The sequence below is a fragment of the Diabrotica undecimpunctata genome, chromosome 8, assembly GCF_040954645.1.
Source record: "Diabrotica undecimpunctata isolate CICGRU chromosome 8, icDiaUnde3, whole genome shotgun sequence".
Lineage (NCBI taxonomy): Eukaryota > Metazoa > Arthropoda > Insecta > Coleoptera > Chrysomelidae > Diabrotica > Diabrotica undecimpunctata.
Window position 1 is genome coordinate 58,223,855 of NC_092810.1, and position 16,664 is coordinate 58,240,518.

At 31.1% G+C, this 16,664-nt stretch overlaps 2 protein-coding genes across 5 annotated transcripts in view; one reads left to right on the top strand and one right to left on the bottom strand.

Annotated features, from left to right (window-relative positions):
- The window catches only part of LOC140447590 (methyltransferase-like protein 22), a 540,943-nt gene that overhangs the window by 472,267 nt on the left and 52,012 nt on the right, over positions 1-16,664 (bottom strand). The window lies entirely within an intron of this gene.
- sca (scabrous) overlaps positions 1-16,664 on the top strand; it is a 32,661-nt gene that overhangs the window by 9,843 nt on the left and 6,154 nt on the right. The window contains exons 2-3 of the mRNA XM_072540323.1: positions 2,710-3,058; positions 15,710-16,411. Coding sequence (XP_072396424.1) covers positions 2,710-3,058; positions 15,710-16,411 — 1,051 coding nt within the window. The remainder of the gene's footprint in view (positions 1-2,709; positions 3,059-15,709; positions 16,412-16,664) is intronic.

The window sequence follows — 16,664 nt, forward strand, 5'->3', positions numbered from 1 at the left end:
GACAATCGTGTTGGTTAGAATGAGGTCATTTTCGTTCTTAGTGGTTCCATTTGGTGCTACCCAAGTCCATGTTCCGTTCGATTTTTTCTTAAAGAAAGTATTTGCCATAAGCATGTTTTGGTTTTAGCTTAATAAATTCGTGATAATGACGCGACACTTTCACCCTTTTCACTTTTGATTAAAATATCTAGTTTTTGCTCAATCATTAAAACATTTTTCTAGCGTTTAACATTGGTTCTGGCCATTTTGAAAACAAAGACAAGTGTTAAGAATACAGCAGAGTAGCGACTCTTCTTTACCGCGCAACGCAATTAAATCTCACACATTCGGCGTCACAAGCTGCGGCAGATAAGTGAATGATTTCCAGAGATTTCCTGAGCGCTGGCCCTATCGATAGTTCATTATGCATCTCCCTCATGGCACGTAGAGAGTTTCTAGTGATTTACGGTGAATATTGATTGAATAATGAAAAATCAATCACGGATAATCCGCAGCCCAGATAAACTGTGCACGGATAATCGGGATTCTACTGTTTTTTTAAGTAGAAACAAGATTTAGATGTAGAATAGTCTATTAACACGAGTACCGCTAAATAGTTGCAAGACTAAGATTTTAACACGAAAATATGTAACTCTATAAAGGCTAAAGACTTCCGAAAACAACTTAATAGTATAAATTTCATGATTTTTTCGTTCTCAGCACACATTAATTACAATCTAAATTGCGATCGAAAATATTCTTAATACCTCCTGCTCCTCTATCCTTATCCTTCGTAAGAATGTCGTAACGTTATGGTATTGCTGCTCTCCATTCTTCTCTCTCCTGGGCGTGGTGTGCTGCCTCAGACAGAGAGTACCCGGTGGTGCACTTTATTTGATCTGACCAACAGAGTTGCTATCTTCATTGGGCTCCTTCCTTACCACTTTGCCTTCAACCACTAATGTCTCCATACCATTTTTGATGCACGTGTGGCCAATTTATGTAAAGGTTTCGATTAAGTGATAAAATGAGTTATTTGCAATAAGTAATGGGCAATATAAAGTGCTTCTCTTTGAAAAAGTTGACTTTCGACGTACAAAATATCTGTGGTGTGTACTATACAATAATAATTAAAGTAAACATCTATCCATATTTAAAAAAAAAATACGACACAAAGGATTGCTTTTAATGTTACACAATTTCAAAGATTTATTTTAATCTCTAATACGAAATATGCTTTTATTAGCGCCTAAGTCGAAATATGATAAATTTCCACGAAGTAAAGCCTTTCCCAAACCGTACATTTCTGGAAAGTCAAATAATTAACTTGAGATTTTAGGGTGTTGACGGCGTTTTCGTATAGCCACACCAGGCATATTCATTTAAAATTACCTCTCGCCACTTTTTGATACTTTCTCCAAATCCGACAGAAGAAACAAATAATAAGCTCCTGAGGGAGTTGTAATTTACACCGTGCGTCGTTTGCTGCGCAAAGTTCTTCGTAAAAGATTCATCGCCTAATAGTTCGTAACTTCTAAGCTTCCGTAGATCGCATTTCTGTTTTCGATAAGATAATATCAAAGATAGATATCGGGTGAAATCGATAGATAAGGTAGGAATCCTTAAATTTAATGAGGTCGTTAATACACTAAGAAAACGCAAGCGATAATGATTCTGGGAGGAAGATAATTATGGGAGAAATATTAAGTTACTGATACATACAGTAACTTTCTGATTAATTACTTTTTAGTAACCTAATAAATGCTGGTGTTTTTCAATAAATATAGCAAATGTAATATATTGCAGTTGAATTGAAGATTTTAATAATAATAATAATAATAATGGGAGATAATCTGTCATGCTGTCACGTCCAGGGCCGGCTCCAGACGTGCCCCGGCGATCCCCAGGCAGCGACCCTAAACATAAATGATTAAACTCCATTTTCATGGGTGTGCATTTTATACCTACTGCCAGGTGTCAGTTTTTGTTCCACGGCAGGTATCCCTGCTACCCTCTGGGTATCGGTTCTAAGAATACCCCATTCGCAGGGGGCCGCGCCTGATAGAAGAACTGACAAAAACTCCCACAGGAAATATAGGAGATAAAACCAATAATATTTATAATTATTATATTAGCTACTTTTTTACACAAATGTCTTTTGATATATGTATCCCCTTCTTTTTTTCCCTTGTTCATGTTTATCTTAATGTATGTGTTCTTGAGATTACTTGAAATATAGCTCGTTATTTTGTTTCTTCGCTAGAACTAGCGAAGTGTCATTTATCTGGCAGGTCTTTTACTTTTGTTTGATTGTGGATTCAACTAAGTCCCATAACATTTATTAATTGATAGTTAAATATCAGTCTTTCTGTTTTTGCTACTCTTTCAAATATATCTTTCGATAACGTTCATGTTTGGAGTCCTATGTTAAATATATAAGAAAATCTATCTATATGTTGCCTTGAGAAATCCAATATATCCATTTTTCTGTATCTCGGCCTATGTGAATAAGCGTAGTTTTATAACCGTCTCATATGTGGTCTTCCCCTTTTTCAGTTGTCCATGATATTAAAATCAGTGATAGCCTTTTTCCATCTACCATTTCTTTGTTTAACACTATGGCGGGAGAATTTCTTTTCCAGTTTTGATAGAATTGATATTTGACGAATAGAATATTTAATTTTTATTAGTTTTTTATGCGATTTTCTTACTAATAACACTTTTTTTCAGAACTACGTTAAAACAAACTACCTCAACTCAACCAAAGATGGATAAGATGGAAAAGAATGACATTCTAACCATAAAATGGCTGTATAATGCCGTAGAACAATTAAAGACTGAAGTATTGGAAGTCCAAGAATCTTTAAACTCTTCAAAGATTCTAGAAAACCACGAAAAGGCCGAAACGAAACTAACTCTCCTCCAGAGCGACATGGCCAGTTTAAACGCGGAACTGGATACCGCAAAAATACGAAACGCAAAATATGAAGCCGATATGCAAATACTCAAGGAAGAATTGAGAATGGCTAGGGAGAAGAGTAGAAATACCGCTGAAATGTGTGGGAGATTAAAGAACCAAGTAAGTTTTCAAATGCTCTAATGTTTTTTGTTGCTTAATTGATAAATTTTTAATCTCCATTCAGACAGAAATATTTTATTTTATATTTATTTGCTTCATAATTTTGTCTGAACCAATGTTTTAAAATGTTTACCGCTATGATCTTTGCAGTTTTCTGTAAGTAAATTTGAGTCAATTTTTTTCTCAATTTGTTCAGTCGGTCACATCTAAGATTTTCCGCCTCATTACATTCTCTGGCAATCCAGTTTTATTTTTTCTTGAATGCGTTTGTTGAAATTTCTTTATTGATGAGTCAGTTCTTTATCACAACCATAGTAAATATGTAATGACGAGATAAACTAACCTTTAGTGGTTGTATTTTATTATAATTTGTTTGTTTCAAGTAAAACTAGATCCAATAATTAATAAAGTCGGCCAAATGAAGTCGCCATTTTCGATCAACAACAACCTCGCTGAGGGCTATAGAATAAACACATCCTCAACGGTTCTGTCTTGAAAAAATGCCAAAAATTGAGTGTTTTCTTTTTGGAAGAATGCACGCAATGTCCCTGTGGCCTGTAGGCCTTATCGTGTTACATAATAAATAATCTTTTACCAGACGGTCGCACAGCGATTACCTTCTGTGCGATATAAAATGAAGTGTTCTGTATTAGAGATGGGCGATATTTCGCGGCCAGTTATTTTATAATGATAAAAATCAACATATATATTTAGGGATTCTACAGTATTCACTGCCTTTCCTCGCTCAACCGTTTCCATCTCTCTCTGTTGTCCCATTCTCCATCGTTTAGGCCTCTCTTACTCATGGCGTCGTCTACTTCGTTCCTCCAGGATTTTCGGGGTCGTCATCTTTTCCTCCTTCCTATGGGCTCCATTCGGTTATTCTCTTTATCCATCTGCTGTCGCTAGTTCTTCTTACATGTCCATACCACTTTAATCTTGTTTGTTCTATATATGTTAGTATGTCTGTTTCTATTGATGTTCTTTGCTTTATTTCGTCATTATTTCTCCTATCCATTCTTGTTACTCTGCAGCATCTTCGCAGGCATTCCATCTATGTTGCTACTAGCTTACTGCTGTTTTTCTTGTTTATGATCCAATTTTCAGCCGCATATGTCATAATACTTGGCACTAATGTTTTATTATAAAAATAAAAATCAACAGCCAAAGGTTTAAATCGCGATGTGTAGATATTTATTGTAAAGAAAAACGTGTATCTATATATATATATATATATATATATATATATATATATATATATATATATATATATATATATATATATATATAAAGGAGGCGTATATGGTCAGTCTATATTTAGTTTTCTCAGAGTTATAATATAAGTACATTGTGTGTTATAAGTATACAGGTGCCTTTGTGTTTAACGATATATTGCTTTTTAAATAATGTTTACTTCAATAAAAATGGAAGAAGCTATCAGGAAGAGTATAAATATGAAAAGTTCTCGCAAACATTTAGAACTTGAAGCTAAAAAAATAGTTTCTAATGTGTATGAGTATTTGGCAAAACCATTGTCGCAGGCGGAGGCAGTGAGTAGTTGAGAAAGTATCACATGAATATTTTCATTCACTGTTTACAGGATTCCGTCAAAAACAACGCTCGGATGAGATTAAATCTACGAGGTTGAAAACCAATTTAATTTATTGAACATAATAATTCAAAAATAAGACGTAAAGTTAATTATTTAAGAACATTCCTACTCTAATCTAGACAAAATATTTTCTGCATTAAAAACTAATGAAGTAATTCCCTAAATGAGTCGTAAAACTTTGCGTAAGCAGTTATACAAATTGTAATTGTCTCAACTATCTGCGTAAAATGTCAGAGTTCCGTGAACAAAATAGAAAAATCCATTATTTAGACGAAACTTAACGCTTGTAAAATGAAAGTATTTGCTTCGTTGCGTAGTTGAAGCAACGTTGCGTTAGCTGCTGATTCAACTGTTGATTCATCTGTTGTATATTTCTATTGCTGTGCAAACACATTTCGACTATAATGTCAAGACATTGATTAATTCCGCTATTGAATAAACCAACTCGGTTATTTTGACACTCAATAGAATTAAATTTTTTTCAGAAATAAACTTATTTATTAATAATAGAATTCAAAATTTCCGAGAATTTATGATTAACACGTGATTCCCGCTACGTTTGGCCAGTTACGACGCATGACTTTGGATGACTAATTTCGTTTTTTGTTTAATAGACTGTAGTACTGTATAAGATTATCGAACGTTGGAAATCATATTGGCTATAATTTAGTTCCGGCAGCTTGAAATAGGTGTCTTAACTCGTCCATAAATATTGCGATATATTATGAAAGGTAGAAGGTTATACTTCTCTGTCTCATAACATGCCCAAAATATTTCAGATTTCGAATCTTTTTAGTTATTTCTGTTTTTTTTTTCTTTTTTTTTTTTTAATATAGTGGACAAGTACTTCATTTCTAATTTAATCCAGCTTATTTTTTCATCAGTGTGTCTGTAAATGTCGTTTGTTTCACTCCATACAGTAATACAGGGAATATCTAGCAGCAAATTAATAATTTTAATTTTATTGTAATAGTGTTTATTAAAATTTTAAAATCTAAAGAAAATTTTCGTTAGATTGTAGAAGACAATTCGGGTATTTTTAGTATGTATTCTTATTTCTTTACTTATATTAGAGTTGTTATTAACGTTGGCGCCCAAATAGTTCATTTTGTTGTTTTATACGCTCTGATCAATATTGGTTACGTATTTGTTATGCTGGCAACCATAAATTAGGTAAATTCTGAATTGATGTTAAAAAGTAGAGACGAGACGATAAAATACAGCTCTGAATCACTACATGTCGTATCTCCACTACTTCCAATATTGATTTTATATATATATATATATATATATATATATATATATATATATATATATATAACCTAATTCCGTTCTACCCATAGGGTGTAGGGATGAAATGCACTATATGCCCTGATCAATATTGGTTACGTATCTGTTTTGCTGGCAACCATAAATTTGGCCTAACAAGTGTTAGGGTTTAGCCCATATTTATCGCATAGTTTGGTTAACCTGTTTATGAGTATGCAACTCTTCCTATTTATCTCAACGCATCTCCTTCCTTCTGTTTCGGCCAAGGTTTCTTTGAATTGAGATCGTAAAAATACCATGGAGAATCGGTTGGGTTAGCCTTAGAGGGAACCCGACACCATATATATTCGCGCCCAATTTGTTTAAAGCTTTATTCCATATTGTTAAACTTCTTTGAATCTCTGCTTTTGTCGATGCTAGTATTGCTACATCATCTGCAAATACGCAGTCTCTGTTGATCATATCTGTGTTTTGTTGGTTTCGGTATCCTCCTATGTAGTGGCTTATATCATATTTATTTATAGTAGATATTATATATATATATATATATATATATATATATATATATATATATATATATATTTATATATATATATATATATATATATATATATATTTATATATATATATATATATATATATATAAACAGATCTGAAACACCAAAGTATATGGTACAGCTCTTCAAACATACATTCATATGAACATAATATAAACTCATTCACCAAACCCGGTTAAAATTACAAACGTTAAAAATTCACAGAAACGAATATCAATATTATATATCACGAATATTCTCATCTCTATGGAGACTGCAAGGCACAATTTCATAATATGCGCTTCTACATATCAGAGAACGTTAATACTTTCAATGCATTTAAAGTGGAGCAGTACTACAGACAGAGGGATGCCGCTACCAGTTTTTAAACTTTCTAATTATTTAATAAAGAAAAGACGATGTAGGGAATTTTCGAAATTGTAGTAATTATTTAAGAGAAGATAGAAATTTTTAATTCATCATGCAAACAGTTTATGTTCAAAGTTAACATTAAATACATGGGTTGTTAGCAGTATTGAATTTCAGAATCTATGGTTATTTTCCATGAAAAGATGTTTAGTTAATGTGTTCACAGTGTTTGAGAAATTATGTTTGACTGTTTGAATGTTTCTCCGTTTGTGTGTCCTTCTGTGCGATAACTCTTGAAGGAACAAAAGTCCTATTTTAGCACAGTTTTTATGGCAAGGCTGTTCAAAGCAGAAAAATTATAAAAATCGATACCTTCTTGTCAAAAACTCATTAAAAGTCAAAATAGTTCATTTCGAGAAAATGACAAGTAACAAACAGCGGTTTGTTTTATGCCATTTAAGTCATAAACGTTGTATTTTGTAACTTTTGGTATAAGTACTACTAGCCAAAAAATACAGAGTAGCCCTAAAGTCTGGAAACGGCCAATTATCTTGTAAATTGCTAGTCATAATTGTACAAAATTTGAAGTACACCTATTTTGAGATACAGCGGATTCCATATTTGATATTTGCAATGTTGCCAGATTTGCCGTTTCTCTTATATTATTAGTAACTTTGATTTTTCAAATTCATCACCCTGTATATTCAGTCATTATTGGAATCTCCTATTTAATACAAGCACTGGTCTTTTGTTGGTATAAAGAACAAACGGTACAAAAACTTTTTCTATATACATGTATGGTAACAGTTTTAAAATAATTTTATTGACAGAATAAGATATAAAGTTCATACTTTTAGGAAATACTTAAGTCTTAAGTCTAAGGAAAGTCGTTCTTTTGTCCTATTTATCTTTATCTTAAAAAGATATGTTTGTGAATGCTGTGATTACAGAGTGATTTATTGATAAAAAGAGTGTTCGTAAAAATATTGGGCAAACGCTAACTGTTTCAGTTCCTTGTGATATGGCATACTCCAATTTGACTTATTTACCTTTTCTTAGCCTGCGCATTTTGCTAATGTGTTTAATCATTTCGTAGAATAAGATCCATTTTTCGCTCTTCTTTAAGACTTTTCTTTAAGACTTAAATATTCTTTGTACATTTCTTTCGTTTCTTCATTATTACATGTATTGTTACAGTTAAGCCTACACAAATTATTGCAAGAAGTGGGTTGAGTATGTTTGACAGATTTTTCCTTGACATTCCGTATATCCACGATCTTAAAATTAGGTTATAATAGGTTTTTTTATCATAAACGAAATAACAGACAAAATCTTACATAGTTAGTTGAAAACTGTAAAAATAGTTAACAAAAAGTGCAGATTAATTGAAATTAACTATAAGCAAGACTTACAATAGCAAGCAACAAGAAAATCCAGCTCAATGGGTATCTGTAGAATGCAGTTTACAAAGTTCAAACAACATAGGATAATTTTCGAAAAGTTCTAAGTTCCATTTTCGAGTTAAATACTTTTTGAAGTCCGAGTGACAAAACGCCCTGTATATTTGCCTAACAACACTCCCCATCATATTTCAGCCTTGACTCTAGATTGGAAAATTTACACATATATTTTTAATAATTTTATAGCAGATGTCATGCAAAATTTATCATCACCATCATATATCAGGCTATCATGATGACCACCATGAGATTTTTGTCTTTATTTTTACTTTCGAATAAAGAGAGCTATTTTAAGTGAGTCTCCGTCAGGCGTCTTTAATTACCTTTATAGGTGTACGTATAAACTGTTTTAAAAATGGACCGAACCGAAAGGATATGCAGGCAGGTATGCGGGTTGTTTGGTATTTAAGGTACGGATAACTATTGGTCGAAAATGGCAGGTGAGACGCGGCTGGTGATGCTGGACGACGATGTTAACGGACGTAAGAAAGAGGAAAGTACCAAACCGACGACACCTGCCACTGCAGCCGCAATTTACAGAGCGCAGGACTGTCTTTCTTATCAACTTCTTATTGAGTACAATCGAGGTACAAAGCCATGAGTTCTAATAAAATTAACTAATTTTTTTCCACCCGTTTTCTAAAATTTAATGTCACCTTATTTAAAACCAATATTGTTTGTATTGGTTTAATTTGGTAACCAAAAATATTTGTTTGAAAATGTTTAAAATAAATTTACAAAATTACTAGAACAAGCATTTAATTTTAAACTCTAAATACAGGCATTAAATATCACAAAATAAAATAAAAATACTTTTGGCTTATCCATTTTATGCTGATTACAATAAATCTTTGTAGTTTTTTAGATTATCTATTATTATTATCTAGATTCAAACCATACGACTCTCACTCACATTAACCGGAAAAATCAGTCATCTTAGATATCTACCGTATCAAAAATATTGAGCTCTGTGGGGCTGGCTCTTCCCGTGTTATCGAGCGGTAGGTGACTTGGTAAGCCGTAGGGCCTTTGTACATGGTCTTATAGAAATGTTTACTGAGAAGCAGCTGATTTATGTTCTCTATGAGGTTCTTTGGAATGACTCCAGATCGTCTGAGTACTTTCTATTCTCCATTGTCTCCTTATTTGTATCAAGTTGTATTTATTATTATTAATATATTATCTGTTTTATAGATCATCCATTATAGATTAGTCTTTATATATATTAAGGGATTTAAATAGCTAACGCCGCATTCCTACGCCTAGTGCCATCTTTGCCTGTCTTGGGCGTCCTCTTCCTCCAAATTCCTGCGCTCCATTGCCTTCCTGATATTTCCACTTCAGGACAATCTTTGTCTTCCTCTTTTATGTCTTCGTGACAGATTTCATGTAAGTACTCTACTGGGCCATCTCTTAAACCACAATCTAATCTTTATTTTCTCTGTTATATGTCAGTACCATCATACTGAATTAAGAATTCCAATTACTTTATTTCACTGTTCTATTCAGTGTTTAATTTTCTGTTGTCCTAGCCTATCTGTTGTAAAAATTGCTCCTAGATATTTAAAGAATTTTATCTATGTTATTTCCACGTCATCGTCAATTAAAACCTCAAAATTAGCTTCCGAGTTAAATACTAAATATTCTTTTTTCTTGAAATTTTTTTATACGCTCCGCATAGTCGTCTCAGCATAAATTCTAGATCATAGAAGATAATATCTTGGTCATCTGCGAAGTTGATGCTGGTTAAGTAGCCATATCCTAATAGTATCCTCATACCTGCACTGCTACGTCTCTACTGATGTAAAACTAGTTCTAAATAAAGGTTAAATAATAGAGGAGATCGACTGCCATTGGAAATATAACTTCTGATAACATATCATCACGAATAGTAGGTCTTGTTGTTTCTGTATATTTCTTTCAAAATATTACATTATCCATATCCATAATTTTGACCTTGGTATGTTATCATACGCCTTTTCTAAGTCTATAAAGGCGATGTGCGTTTCTTTTCATATCAAACGTCTATTTTTTTACGATTTATTGTATAATAGATTATTAACACAGGACCTCCCGGATCTGAAACCATTTTGGTCTTCACTTGTTTTTAGTGCTGTTATTTATCTTGCAACTACTAAAGTACTGCAGTCTACTAAAAGTACTGTTAACCAAAAATCCGTTGTAGTTCGCAAGATCACTTGTATTTCTTTCTTTTATAAAGGAAGTCTATAAAATATTTTTCATAGTCTGGTATCTTCATTTATACATCTATTAAATAATCCCATTAAATGCTCAATTAACTGATCCCTCCATATTTTATCATTTCCATCGTTATTAAATTTTGTGCTTCTTTGTTACTATCAATAAGTCCTCACAGACACTTCGTCTAAGGGTTAGCAACCCCAGTGGAGTGCTACGTTACCATGTAACCAATTCCGTATAACTTAAACATCTTTTAATAACAAAGATGTAATTTAAAATTAATTCAACTACATTTAAACGGTTTTTACCGACGTATTTAGTGGCTTCAAACATGTAAATCCAGATAGCACTGATGATGGAATAGTTATTCCGAAAACGTTCTGTGATGTAGCCCGATAGGGTTTTCAATATTAATCTTTTATAAAAGAATTTTTTTTAATAAAAATTTTTGTGATTCATTGTATACTGCCAACTAAAGTAATTCAGTTTCCTTGTGAATCTCAAATACCATCATACGATGGCATTTTATGAGAAAATTGTTCTAATTCCTCATAGCAGACTTTCCATATCTCTCCATACAGCACAAATTCTATATATCCCGAGAGTGTGGTTGTAAAAACCTAAAGTAAGTAAATAAGAGATTAAAATAATTATTTGTTTATCGTTAACGATTTCAAAAGATATTTAGAAATACGTAAAATAATTTGTACAAGCCTTGCTTGTAGCTACCAGTCTTTGGTCTTTCAAAGTTTTATTTATTTAAATTTTCATTCTGTTATTCTTTTTAATATTTAATCTATTTTTTGGTGTAACCGGCAGTATTTCTCGTCTTTTAATTTAAAGCTTATCTAAAATGTTGGGAAATTGATTTTGCACTGCTGCAGCCTAACTAGCGCATCCAAGTCTAAAGTTTTCTTCTAAATTTACATTATACTTTTATAATTAATTAGTTGGGATGTTTCTTACTTTCGACACTGGCTTAATGAGCTTTATTAAGTAAACATCTCCAATTGTTGGTTTTAGATTGAAATAGAAACAAAGATATTTTTTATTTTTGAGATGACTATAATTTTCGGCTAGTATGAAATTTCCTTATTTTTTATCTTCGCAGAAATAATATAAATTGTGAACATTCAATACAAATTTTTGACATAATTTGCAACAGGATGATCTTCTTCGATACCTTTCATAAGTAGTAAGGCCGATTCTGTATCCATACATTTCTTAGGATGTCAGCTACAGATAATTGATGAAAGTTATTTTTATTCAACCACCGCAAATTCTCTCCTATAAGTGGTGTGGGTATACGGTTACAATATGTTTTGAGGAGGGTTTTTTTCTTTTTTAGACCACCGCCTTTGTTGCGTACAGGGTACGTGGTACAGTTTTTTTATGAAATTGTTAGAAATATGCTTAATAAATAGGAAAGAGTCTTAGTCAAGGCGAATATATTGTGTTTTCGGTATGGTTTTACAATTATTCCGATTTTAGATGTATGTATATAGATATTACAAATTACCTACTTGAAATTGTGAATCAGTTATATAATTATATCCTCGATAATATCAGTAATAACTGTTTTCTGTATTCATGTTTTATATTTGAATATTATATTTTGCTTTTCACGTTAGTATTAAAGTCTATTCAGTGAATTTACAAGGGTTTCGGATTAAGAAAAGAAACGATTCAACTGACCACATATAAAAATTATTGTACATTATATAAGTTGGTATCTTTCAGTGGGTAATGTCCGTAGAAGGCTAGCTGTTAAAATTATTATTTCAATTTAGTCTCTTGTTGGAAATTCCAATTCTCCCTAAGTCATTCAGCTAAATAACAAAAGAGACTCCATTCAAAATGTGTAAGAACTATTTCTGATTTAGATTTCCAGTAGATCAAACTGACCAAAATGATTTAGTCGTTATCGTCACCGTTGTCGTTACCGCTAATTGTTATTACGATTGGGTTTATTTCGTTTATTTTATTTTCACGAATCCATCAATCCTCATTTAATTTTTCGCACTTATATATAATACAGTTCCACCATACATCTGGAGTTGAAATTGTATGGTGAAATATGAAAAACTTGATGGCCGTAACTTTCAATAATCTGATCCACCACAAAGATTTGTGTTTTTGCATGTTGTTTTACCAAACGTAATAATTCAGATTTTAATATGTTGTACAAATTGGTATGTGTTCATTCGTCAACCATTCATTAATTTTAACTTCATTTCAAGAATTGTTGGACTTTGTTTAATATTTTGAAATGGCAAGGCGCATTGTCTAAATCAATTACGCTGGTCTCACTTAATCCAGAGAGAAGTTTTTCTCGCAACCTTTTATAAACATTTCCTTTTTTATATTGTCATGATACCTAACTGTTTTTTTATGTAGAGGAAAATATTAAATTCTTGTAAATTCAGAATTATATGTCGCTTCCCTTCTCCATCAGTATGCTTGATCGATTTTAAGTTGTCATCTTGCCATATTCTTTTGGTTGCAACAAAAAATCCATGTTGTCCAAATATACAGGGTGGTCCTTAAGTAATTGTACAAAAAGAAACCGTAGATTCCACACTTTAAAATATTACGATTTAAGCCAAATTGCTTTAATAAAATGTTGATATTAAGAAAGATACAGGGTGTTAAAGTGGAAATTTTAAATTTTATTTTTCGCTATAACTTTCATGTTTGTGAACATTTATGTATAAAAATTTACAACTGGATACTATTGAATATCAGAAATTATAATTTAATGCATACTTTAATGTAGCTAACAGAGGGCGCCACATAAGCCACATATGTGGCATACATTTGCACTTAATTTTTTTGCCCTTCAAGTTACCAATATTTGTGATAAAAAATATTAAAGACTCATTATTTTAACAAAAAAAAAGGTATACCTGGTAATAACTTTAAAACTAAACAGTTTTCAAAATAATCGCATTTTTCAACTCAACTACATAATTCTGATTTAACGCATTTACTCCAGTCAACTAAGGAAAATTAGAGAAAATCATTAATATTTCTGAGTTTTGGTATAAAATACCTTTAATAAAGTTAATAATTAACGAAATATTAAATAAAATAAATATATCAGTAGGATAATTTATAATAGAATTTGACAAAATAACAGAATAATTGGATTTAACATCAAACATTTTACGTTTTGTATTAAATTAAAGTCATAATCAAAACATTTTATTTACAAATCAAATTAAGAAATAGTTAAACTAAATAACATTAAATTTTTGTTACAGTAAGTGTTCGATAAGTCTACCGTTTTCTTTAATTCATTTGTCAATACATTCCATAAACGATCGTCTCATATTAAATAGCACGATTGGTTTTAAGGAAACTGCTGCAGTATTTATTATAAGTATTACAATTATAATAATATATGTATTCTTTTGAGATTTTTATGAATTAAATAATTATATTAATATCTCACCATATGACCAAAGAATATGTCTTCCAATTACAATCCAACGTTCAGGAAAGTTGTATTTAAGTATGTTCTCACTGCCCTCTCTCCATAATGTGTTGGTGTACCATCTTGTATAAACCACATATTTCGCCTTAAGTTTAAAAATACAAATAAATCTCACCATTCAAATTACAAATTACAGGTAATTCGTATGTCCGAAAAAAATAATTACCAATGGTTCCAAACAATACGACATGCATTTTAAACATGAATTTTAAATAAACGTATGGTTAGGAACAATTATTATTTACGGACATGCGAATTACCTTGTAATTTGAATAATGAAATTTATTTACATTTTTTATAAAACGATTTTATTGCTTTATTGAAAGAATTGTCATCAAACTTAAGGGGAAATATGTGGTTTATGCAAGATGGTACACCATTACATTATAGAGAGAGGGCAGTGAGAACATACTTAAATACAACTTTCCTGAACGTTGGATTGTACGTGGTAGTCACATTCCTTGGTCATATTATGGTGAGATATTAATATAATTATTTAATTCATAAAAATCACAAAAGAATACGTATTATTATACTTATAATACTTATAATAAATACTACAACAGTTTATTTAGAACCAATGATGCTACTTAAAATGAGACGATCTTTTATGGAATCTATTGACAAATGAATTAAAGAAAATGGTGGACATATCGAACACTTACTTTGACAAAAAGTTTAATGTTATTTAGATTAACTATTTTTTAATTTGATTTGTAATTAAAATGTTTTGATTATGACTTTAATTTATATATAAAAACGTAAAATGTTTGATGTAAAATCATATTATTCTGTAATTTTGTCAAATCCTATTATTAATTATCCTGCTGATGTTTTAATTTTATTTAATATTTTGTTAACTATTAACTTTAGTTAAAGGTATTTTATAACAAAATTCAGAAGTATTGATGTTTTTGTCTATTTTTCTTTCGTTGCCTGGAGTAATTGCGAGTAATCAGAATTATGCAGTTCATTTGTAAAATGCGATTATCTCGAAAACTGTTGAGTTTTGAAGTTATTAACAGGTATACATTTTTTTTTGTTAAAATAATTTATCTTTAATATTTTTTATCACAAATAGCGGTAACTTAAAGAGCAAAAAAGTTAAGTGCAAATTTATGCCACATATGTGGCATATGTGGCTCCCTCTATCAGCTATATCAAAGTTTGCATCAGATTATAATTTCTTATGTTTAATAGTATTTAGTTGTAAACTTTTTTCCATAAATGTTTACAAACATAAAAGTTATAGGGAAAAATATAATTTTAAATTTCCAATTTAACACTCTGTATCTTTCTTAATATCAAGATTTTATTAAAGCAATTTGGCTTAAATCGTAATATTTTAAAGTGTAGAATCTGCGGTTTCTTTTTGTACAATTACTTAAGGACCACCCTGTATAAAAGTTGCTCCTTCTTCTTTAAATTTGGTATATAACTCAATTATCTTGTGTAGAACAAAACTTCTTTTCTTTTCGAAAATATCGTTCTTTTTTTATATGGTCGATTATAAAATTCTGTTTCTATGAAATATGAGTTTCTGACGGCTGTATATTTTATGCAAAGGAGAGTGATAAAATATTTTATATATTACTATTTACAATATTTTGCTGTTCTAATTGGAGATATTAAACAATTAGTTTTCTTTTTTATATAAATACCAAAAGTTGTATTAATAAACATATTTAAAAAATCTTTTTGTTGTAGTTAAAAACGGCTGAAATGGAATGGAATCAAAACTGGAAAATACTCAATGAGAAATCTCCATCATTAGAAAACGAAATCAGCGCTCACCCCTCCAGACACCAAAGAATATTGAAGCAACATATCGTTCGTCTAGAAAAAACTACAAAAACCCTTAACAAAGAGAACTATTCTCTCAAATCTCGGATAATTAAGATGGACGAAGATATAAAAGCTGTACAAAAGTCGCTCAAATGGCGAGAAAACTTGGAAACTATCCAAGATAAGAAAGAGAAGTCTGTCGAATATGAAAGTTTATCGGAAAAAATAATAAACATCACAGAAACGCAAATATCTAACTCGAACTCTATAACCAACTTAACACAACAGTTGGCCAATTTCGATAAGCTACATTTATCTATGCTGGAACTTTTAGAAAACGTCGAAACCATCGAAAACAAGGTAGATAAAACTCTGCCCGAGTTCCGAAAAGAAATATCCAAGTTAGAAGTGCAGCTTTCCGAAACTTCGTCGGCCGTATCGCTCGTGCGGGAAGATCAAAAAAATTCGATTGACTCTATGAAGGCGATTGGATTTTCCGTTTCAAATATGCAAGATAAAACAACGGAGGATCACGATCAACTTAAAAAAGTTCAGGAAGTTGTAACGAATTTGGTTAAATCGCATGCGGTTCAAACTTCCAAACTCCATGATCATATTCTGAAGGTAAGAAACTGTAAAGTTTGCGTAACACTCGTAACGAGAACAACTCGCTTTTTTAGGTTATGATTTAAAATGTTCTAAATCAATTTTATTCTAGAGCAGATTTTTTTAAAGAAATTTAATATTTAACTCCCGACAGTTAGTCTGAATTTAGTCCGGGATTTTTCTTAAAAGTCAAAACAATTCTAAATTAAAATAAAAATTTCTTATAGACAAAATTTCAAAACATGAGATTTGTAAACTCTAGTAAAACAAA